Source organism: Anolis sagrei, chromosome 6 (genome assembly GCF_037176765.1).
Source record: "Anolis sagrei isolate rAnoSag1 chromosome 6, rAnoSag1.mat, whole genome shotgun sequence".
In the NCBI taxonomy this organism is placed as follows: Eukaryota; Metazoa; Chordata; class Lepidosauria; order Squamata; family Dactyloidae; genus Anolis; species Anolis sagrei.
Window position 1 is genome coordinate 52,939,490 of NC_090026.1, and position 10,145 is coordinate 52,949,634.

Genomic DNA, 10,145 nt, shown 5'->3' on the forward strand with positions numbered 1-10,145 from the left:
CTGCGCAGGGTTATGTACTTCGCACTTTAACAACACAACTGTTCAATGCTAAGGCTTCCTGCCAAAATGGAAATGTAGAGGAGAGTCTACTGAACCAGCATCTGCTGCATACCAGTACTGCCATCTGTTGAGGAATTACGAAGGGTTCTGTCACTCGCTGGGCCTGTAAAGAATTTCCTTTAGAACAGGACGTGCAACCTTTGCCCAGCGGGAAGCCAGGGGCCCCAAAAGAGAAGTTCTCAAGAGGTTTTCCACCACAAATGATCTTTAGATGGCTTGTGAAGTATAACAAAGTCTTTTATTAATGAACAATCAAACAGAAACTTCTCTTGTCTTCAGAAAGTTGAACAAATGATTCCAGGCTTTTATGCAACTTCCTAAACTTGCCCACGAAGGATAGGCAACTGTCTTCAATAACTTCTACTTTACTTTAAAGGAAAGTCCCCTTTTTAACTTCTCCCAGGCTGACTGTAATCTAACCCTTACTGATGTGGGCTCCGCTACTGGGTTGAACTGCTTCTTGAACACCGAGTGGACCTATCAGTAAAGGCTTAGATGTCCTCCAGCTGGAGTTCTTTGGTCTTTAGGGCTGTTTCCTTGGAAATCTTTGGAGACTCTTAAGACTGTTCTCCCCCGGAAGGTCTTGGATGCTCTTAAGACTGTTTCCCCCCGGAAAGTCTTAAGTGTTGAAGCTTTTGTAAAGAGGAAGCTTGCACACGTCCTGTACATTAGCTTTCCTTGCTAGGACTAACTAAAAATGGCTCCCTTCCCTTCCCAATTGCCCTGAGCAAGGGGCAGGACCCAAACTTAACGATGATGGACAGGAGACTTGCCCTATGACTGCAACCAAAGGAAGATACCTTTCTGCAGAGTCCCTGAAACCCAAGCAAGCATTTAATACAAAGCAAATAAAGTTGGAGCTCCTGGTACAGCCGTACCAGCACAAAGGTGGAGGCATTACTTTTCATTCAACCCTCATACATTGCAATGGAATAGTATCCACCACTATCATCAATGTATTTGTTTACTACTGTATGACCCCCGTTTCTGCAGAACTCAAATATATGCTTTCATTAATCCACAGTTTCATTTATTCATTTAAGGCCTCCAGTACAAGCTACACCTTTTTTTGGAGCCTCCATTATTCATCCCATTGAAAATAAAAAGGGTTTCACATATCCACATGAAGTCCAGTAATGTATCCCCCACAGGAATGGGGGTTGCATGGTTTTTCAATATAGCTGACCAGACAATGTACCTGTGATAAGTACACTGAGCAAGACCAGGACAGGGCCTTATCTTTCCTACCTTTTCCTTATGAAACAGTAGATTACAGCAAAAATTCCAATGAACAACATTGCAGCACCAATCCCGACAGCAATGTAGCCTTCATAGCTATATTCTGAATAAGACCTTAACATCACGTTTTCACATCTTTCACCGCTGTAACCAGTAATACACCTATAGGGGGGAAAATCCTAAAGTGAGATGATGTGGAAGATAAATGTAACAAAAAAATTGTAAATTTTACAGTCAGGATGTGTTCTGATCCAGAGTTTATATCATTAAAGCTGATTTGCCAGGGAACGACTGGTTTACCTGCAGATGGGCATCTTTAGTTCTGTGTGAAATATGCAGTTGCCATTAATACAATAATGGTTGTGCTCTTCGAGACAGGTCTGCACACTCTTTAAATTCATAGAAATTTCTGCATTTCCTATTGGAAAGAAATAATCGATGAGAATAAATCACATGGACTATCAGGTTGCCATCCTATACATATTTAAGCATGGAGGAAGTGCCACTGAAATAATGGTTCATATTTCCAAAGAGGTATGCCTAGAATTGTGGCCAAATTGTTTTAAATTAGTGTTTTTCATAGGATACCTCATTATTTTCAGTCCTTTTATTATCATGATTTTTAAAATTTAAAGTATTTATCTGATACGGTAGATTTTGATTTTAGGATTTTTATCTCTATTTTATTTTTATTTTATTGTGTTGGTCATTGTTCATTCGTTCAGTCGTCTCCGACTCTTCGTGACCTCATGGACCAGCCCACGCCAGAGCTCCCTGTCAGCCGTCACCACCCCCAGCTCCTTCAAGGTCAGTCCAGTCGCTTCAAGGATGCCATCCATCCATCTTGCCCTTGGTCGGCCCCTCTTCCTTTTGCCTTCCACTTTCCCCAGCATCATTGTCTTCTCTAGGCTTTGCTGTCTCCTCATGATGTGGCCAAAGTACTTCAACTTTGTCTCTAGTATCCTTCCCTCCAATGAGCAGTTGGGCTTTATTTCCTGGAGGATGGACTGGTTGGATCTTCTCGCAGTCCAAGGCACTCTCAGAACTTTCCTCCAGCACCACAGCTCAAAAGCATCTATCTTCCTTCGCTCAGCCTTCCCTAAGGTCCAGCTCTCACATCCGTAGGTTACGACAGGGAATACCATGGCTTTGACTAGGCGGATCTTTGTTGCCAGTGTGATGTCTCTACTCTTTACTATTTTATCGAGACTGGACATTGCTCTCCTCCCAAGAAGTAAGCGTCTTCTGATTTCCTGGCCACAGTCTGCATCTGCAGTAATCTTTGCACCTAGAAATACAAAGTCTGTCACGGCCTCCACGATTTCTCCCTCTATTTTCCAGTTGTCAATCATTCTTGTTGCCATAATCTTGGTTTTTTTTATGTTTAGTTGCAACCCAGCTTTTGCGCTTTCTTCTTTCACTTTGATTAGAAGGCTCCTCAGCTCCTCCTCGCTTTCGGCCATCAGAGTGGTGTCATCTGCATATCTGAGGTTGTTAATGTTTCTTCCAGCAATTTTCACCCCAGCTTTGCATTCATCAAGCCCCGCACATCGCATGATGTGTTCTGCATACAAGTTAAAAAGGTTGGGTGAGAGTATGCAGCCTTGCCGTACGCCTTTCCCAATCTTGAACCAGTCTGTTGTTCCATGGTCAGTTCTTACTGTTGCTACTTGGTCCTTGTACAGATTCCTCAGGAGAGAGACAAGGAGGCTTGGTATGCCCATCCCACCAAGAACTTGCCACAATTTATTATGATCCACACAGTCAAAGGCTTTAGAATAGTCAATGAAGCAGAAATAGATGTTTTTCTGAAACTCCCTGCCTTTCTCCATTATCCAGCGGATATTGGCAATCTGGTCTCTCGTTCCTCTGCCTTTTCTAAACCCAGCTTGAACATCTGGCAACTCTCGCTCCATGTATTGCTGGAGTCTTCCTTGCAGGATCTTGAGCATTACCTTAGTGGCATGAGAAATAAGGGCCACTGTACGGAAGTTGGAGCAGTCTTTCGCATTTCCCTTTTTTGGTATGGGGATATAAGTTGATTTTTTCCAGTCTGATGGCCATTCTTGTGTTTTCCATATTGTGTTGGTCATAGATTGTAATAAATCATTGATTGATTGATTGATTGATTGATACTGTAGATTGTGTTCTTTTATGTGACGAGAATGCAGCTTGGATTTCTTAGTGTTTTTCTTATTACCGTATTTTTTCAATTCTGTGACACACCTTCTCCCCCATATAAAGATGTCTAAAAATAGAGTGCATCTTAGAATCCCAGATTTTTTTCCAGATTTTTTCATGCTTTGAAGATAGTGCCACACAATTTGTTTATCCATGGAAACCTCACCTCCAGGTTTGACCATTATTGTTCCACCTCGCTTTCACTATTCCATTGTTGAATGAAGTGGCATATCTTGCAAGTGTGGAGCCATTGCTATTATTATTATTATTATTAGTTTGCAATATAATGATTTTTTTTGTTGTTGTTCCATTGTCTGTGCAGATATAGAGACTGTCTGGTTTGCTGACTCTAGAATATGCAACGTTCAGCTGTCCATGAGAGAAGCAATCTAGATCTGAACCATAGAATTCTAAAGATTGGCCCTGAGCTTTGTGAATGGAGATTACAAATGCCAATCGAACTGGGAATTGCAATCTCTTAAATTGCACTTCCACACTCCATCATTGCCAGAAGGTGGGATTGTAAAGGCTTCCTCTTTGTTGTCTGATATTCTATTTAATATAGTATGCTGCCACCATCTGTGAGGTACTAGGCCAGTGGTTACCAACCTGGGGTCCCCAGATGTTTTTGGCTTACAACTCCCAGAAATCCCAGTCAGTTTATCAGCTGTTAAGATTTCTGGGAGTTGAAGACCAAAAACATCTGGGGACGCCAGGTTGAGAACTACTATACTAGGCTATGCTGACATCAATTAATAAAGGTTTCCTATTTAGTTTATTAATAGATTCCCCTATTTTCAAATAGATTCACTGCTACCACTCTGTAGTGTTTCTTTTGGTGTGTAGTGAGGTTTTTTTTTCTTTGAAATAGTACACTAAGACTTCAGTTACTAAAGCAAGAACAAGTTTATTTGGAGTATGGAAGGGTCTTAATGGTTTCAGAGTTCTCTTCTCCTGAGGTATAAAGCTTTACAAGTTACAGTTTCAACAAATCTTAATATAGCTTTAGGATGTCTTTTACTTCACCAACTAGTTTTTTAGTTGTTACACTTCTAAATATGTTTCATTATTTGGCAGATTAACTAAGGTCAGCTAATGCCCTTGTCTCCCTTCAGCTTCCTGCTGAAGTAAAGATTCCCAGTAGTATTTCTTCTCCTATTAACACACAGCTAAACCACAAACCTAAAAAGGCTTATTTAAATCACTCAGGCTAAAAGCTTTCCCTTAGTTTGGTTCACCACATGTTTGAACCACCTTCCCTTTGGCTCGATGACCAAAGGACTGAAGCCTCAAAATGTTTGCTTCTGGTAAGTGCAGTTGGCTCCACCCCTTTCTCCATGGCAACCTAACTCAGAGTGCTGAGCTTGGTCCCATCTCCCTAGTTCTGCCATTTCTAAATGGTTAACCCTTTATGTACATCCATAACTGTCTTTTACTTCCTGAACATATACATATAATAATATTCAACCATCTAAGGATACACACACACACACACACAATCATATTTAACTGTAGAGACACATATACATAACTACGCTTAACTTAAAGTTAAAAATCAATGCTTCATCACACAGGATTAGAATGCTACTCTGGGCAATGGCAATCATTCATAAACTGGGAGGCAAAAACACACAAAACAGCGAGTCTGCGAAAAGCGAACCGCGAAGTAGCGAGGGAACACTAAATCAAAATCTATGAAAATTAAATGTGGCAATGCATTTGGAAAGACTGAAATAGAATTGCAAAATATGTAGTATAGTGTGTGTGTTTTTTTACGTTCAGCAGATGGCACTGCTTTTGAAAAAAGGCATATTTTTATCTGTCACAAGTGTGACAAATCATAGTAAGTATGTGAAAACATAAAAACATGTACCTATTCATATGCTACATTTTGTCAAAATTTCAAAGCAGTAAGTGAAGTATTTGGGGAGATTTAAGTTTTTGAATAAATGAACATTTACATTTTTATTTATATAGATTATTATTCGATACATAACAAAATTACTACAAAGCAAACAATATCACAGATAACATGATCACTCACTGTTAAACAGCTACAAGCACACACTCCAACCCTTATGTGCAGGGGCGGCTGCACCCATTACGCAAAGTAAGCATTTGCAGTATAGTTGATTTTGCCCAGGGGTGCTCTTGATGCGCTCTTGGGGGAAAATAGACCTTGACATATGTGAGTTGTAGTTACTGGGATGTATAGTTCACCCACAATCAAAGAGCATTCTGAACTCCACCAATGATGGAATTGAACCAAATATGGCACACAGAACTCCCACGACGAACGGAAAATATATATCAGTGATTGGTTTGGGGGGGGGGGGGGGGGCAAAATACTGTTTGCTTACCGTTGAAAATTACCTAGGGCCGCTTCTGCTCATGTGATAATGTCCCAACTCGGTGCATATGGCAAAAATCTCACATGAGCATGATAACATTCCTCCCATTATAGCTGAGACCTTCAACGAACTGCTCACCTGAACCAGGGTATGTCCATGGCAGGAATGCATATGTTTCTGTCTTAATCGATACTGTTGTGCTGGAGAATGACTCTGCTACATCTGTAGAAATACGTAAGTAGGTATTACTTTACTGCGGTGCTCTTTCACAACTGTAACCAAAACTGGTTACAGTCACTATCATCCAATTTTGCATCTGATCTTTAAGGGGAACTGAAACCACATCTAAAAACAGCTAAACATTGCCTTACAATCTGATAAAATCACTCATCTACACTTTATCTGAACTGAGTTTCAGGTTGTTAGCTCTTAGGTAGCTCATTACTGACTTTTGAGAGATTTCCATCTCTCTGGTGTCTTTGATCTCTGTACAGTCTCTCCCAGCTGTTGAATATATAGCTTGCTGAACAAGATGTCGAACCATACAGAATTACATAGAACCCTAAGGCATAGTGCTAGTTTCACAGATGTCAGTAGGACATTACACTGTGTACAAATGTGTAGGATTGTGCTATACAATTTGCAATTCTGGTCCCATTGAGATGCATTGCAGTCAATGGGACAGGATTTTTTTCTATAAATGTAAATTGATTTGTGGTTCTTGAATTTTAAGAAAATGTGCAGAAACTTGGAATTTAATAAGCAACAACTATCTAATGGTTTAATGTTATATTTTTCAAAAAGCAAAGAGATGTAAGCATTTAAAGACTGAGAGAACAAAGTTGGTCACATAAGCTTTTCTAGACTTAAGTGTACTTTCTTAGATAGATATTAGGCTTGGTTGATAAAAAAAATGGTTCAAAACTGGTGGTTTGATTCGAAATTGAATTCCGAATTTTTCCCAAAATTTTTTGGACCTTTCCGAAATTTCTGAAATTTCCAAATTGCTTCTTTAATGGCAGACGCAATTGCGCAATGTATGGGATTTATCGTGTCTTTTGTGGCAACACACAGCAAGCAAATAATCAAACAGAGCACAGAGTTAGGGAAGTATAGGCTTGAATGTATGGGATTTGTAGTGTCTTTTTAGGCAACGCATAGCAATGAAAGTAAATACCAAACAGCCCTGAGAGCTTTTGAGGCCTTGTAAGCTGATTTCACAAGCTAGGGAGGTGTTGTTCGTTCGTTCAGTCGTCTCCGACTCTTCGTGACTTCATGGACCAGCCCAAGCCAGAGCTCCCTGTCGGCCGTCACCACCCCCAGCTCCTTCAAGGTCAGTCCAGTCACTTCAAGGATGCCATCCATCCACCTTGCCCTTGGTCGGCCCCTCTTCCTTTTGCCTTCCACTTTCCCAGCATAATTGTCTTCTCTAGGCTTTGCTGTCTCCTCATAATGTGGCCAAAGTACTTCAACTTTGTCTCTAGTATCCTTCCCTCCAGTGAGCAGTCGGGCTTTATTTCCTGGAGGATGGACTGGTTGGACCTTCTCGCAGTCCAAGGCACTCTCAGAACTTTCCTCCAAAAGGAAAGGGAGGTATAGGCTTGAAAGTAAGGGATTTGTAGTGTCTTTTTAGGCGATACACAGCAAACAAAGAAAATAACAAACAGCCAGCCCTGAGAACTTTTGGGGCCTTGTAAGCTGATTTCACAAGTTAGGTAAGGAAAGGCCTGAAAGTACGGGGTTTGTAGTGTCTTTTTAGGAAATGCACAGCAATCAAAGAAAATAACAAACAGCCCTGCCCTTTTTGCCTTGGAAGCTGATTTCACAACTTTAGGAAGGAGAGTTTGTGTTCAAAGAGTGGCTTGAATTGATGGGAAATCTAGTTCTTAGACATGGTTAGGTTCTGTCGGAATCCTCAGAGTCTTCAGAAAGATTTGCTTTTTGAAGCGATTTCGACGTTTTTAAGCAAACCGGAAGTCCCTTTGCCCTTCCGAAGCTTTTTCTGCCATTTCTCTTACGAATCAGTAAGTGAGTCGGTGTTTACCCACTTCTGGTCCCTGGCCTCAGCTCAAGCGGATGAATTTCCACTCTCTCTCCTCCTGCCGGTCACTGGCCCCTGGGTGTGTGCTCTCAACCCTCTTTCCCCTGCGGGCACCTCTCTCCCAGCATTGGGAAGCCTCTGGCTGAGTGAAGCGGTTGGCGAGTGTGCCCTCTGCTGCTTCCCGCCTCTTTCCTTATGCTTCTTCTGTCCTTTCTGTGCCCAGCTGGGGCTCACTGCTCCCATAGGTCGCCTTTGGCCTCGTTCCTCACTCTGCCTGCACTGGGCAAGGAGGACACAGCGGGTGCAGCACTCACAGAGACCTGCCTGCCTTCCTGCCTGCCTAAACTTCCTGGGCCAGGAGGTTAAAACTATTATTATTATTATTATTATTATTATTATTATTAAGAATTGATGGCCATCTGTCAGGGGTGCTTTGATTGTGCACTCCCTGCATGAAGGCAGAGGGGGGTTTGTTATTATTCTTATTCTTATTCTTATTGAGGCTGAATGACCATCTGGAGTCTGGGCAAGCATTTTAAAATGGAGTGGAGAATCTCCTCTCTCTCTCTCTCTCTCTCTCTCTCTATTCCCCTCTTCTGCCTGGGATCAGTGGCAAGCATTTTAAAATGGAGTGGGGAATCTCCTCTCTCTCTCTCTCTCTCTCTCTCTCTCTCTCTCTCTCTCTCTCTCCCTCCCTCCCTCCCTCCCCCCCCCCCCCCCTCTGCCTGGGATCAGTGGCAAACATTTTAAAATGGAGTGGGGAATCTCCTCTCTCTCTCTCTCTCTTCCCCCTCCTTCTGCCTGGGATAGCTGGGTTATGCCAGAGAAGCCATTTTAAACCGTTTTAAACCAGAGTGGATGAATTTCCTCCCTTTGCTCCCCCCCCCCTTTCTGGAGTAAAACAACTACTTTAAAAGTAAAGACCACCCAGTGAAACAGGAAATAATACTGTTAAACCATTAACGAAGGATTCGGAAGTCTGGGAAATTTTGAACTTTTTTTCATTGAAAATCGGAATTGACTTTAGATCCGAACCACCAGTGTCCCTTACATCCGAAACTAGTTTTGAACCATTTTTTTTTTTATCAACCAAGCCTACTAGTTCTTTTTAGGCAATGTGCAACACAAATTAAAAAACACTGAGGCCAGAGAGACCTGCTACAATGCTGAGGCTTTTAAAAATATTGGACCTTTGGTTCCTCCGTGTTGCTCCTTCCACCCATGCCATGCACCCACACACTACCCTCGTGGTGCCCACCTGGCCCAAACCCCAACAGCAACAACACACAAATGGCAAGGCAGGCTGCCCAGCCAGCCAGGCAACAGACCTTCTCCCAGCCCTTCTTCTCCTCTTGGTTGCTGCTTGCGCTCTTGCTTGCCCACCATGTTCTTCTTCCAACCTCCCATCAACACAACCTCCCTTCAACACAACCTCATTTCCCTCTCCCTTTTCCTCTCCCTTTCCCTTCTCTCTTCCCAGCTCCGAATGAGCCTCTGAGCCATGTGCTCCCCTTTATATAGAGCAAGGGCTGCCAGTGCCGAAACCCCTCCCCTCCCCAAAACTTCTTCCCTGATTGGCTGGGAGGCAAGGAGCCTCCCAGCATGCAATCTGCTTGCCTCCCAGCAGGCTAGTAGAGGGATGAAAATACGCTGAACCATTTCTGACTCACTTCCTGAGTCGTAACAAAAATGGCGGAAAAAGCTTCGGAAGGGCAAAGGGACTTCCGGTTTTTAAAAATGCTTCAACATCACTTCAAAAAGGTCAGTTTAACGAAATTATAACGAGTAACGAGTAATCTGACGCGGCTCTATCCATGCCTAATAGATATACTTAGTCTACTTCCTTAGATGCATAGAAAAAGTCTACTTCTTTAGATGCCTAGAATGAAAGCTTATGCTATCAACTTCGTTCTTTCAGTTAGTCTCCAAGTGCAACAAGAGTCCTTTGCACATTGATATTCCAGATTAATGCAGCTATGCTTTTGAACTGTATTTTTCAGTACCATGCCAAAAGCAAAATAGCTTCAAAAATAAGTGTGCCATTTGACAAGATGAGTGCTGATTAATCCCCAGATTATACTAATGAAGTTTGCAGCCCAAGATTAAGCAGAATACACATTTTGAAAAGATCAAAAACTGAGCACACTTACCTTTCAGCAATATATACATTAACATTCCCAAAGCCATACTAATCGTCAGTTCTAATGTATGACTCTCACCTCTCTCTTTCCAACGCTTCTGCTCCAGCTGGCTGTACTCCTTTGTCTCTGACA

General features: G+C 42.1%; 1 protein-coding gene across 1 annotated transcript; it reads right to left on the reverse strand.

Annotated features, from left to right (window-relative positions):
• Positions 1-1,295: 1,295 nt before the first annotated feature.
• On the reverse strand, positions 1,296-9,258 carry EPGN (epithelial mitogen). The gene is given in 3 exon segments (XM_067470559.1): positions 1,296-1,461; positions 1,600-1,717; positions 9,201-9,258. Coding segments are annotated over 3 exon segments (342 nt in total).
• Positions 9,259-10,145: the final 887 nt, after the last annotated feature.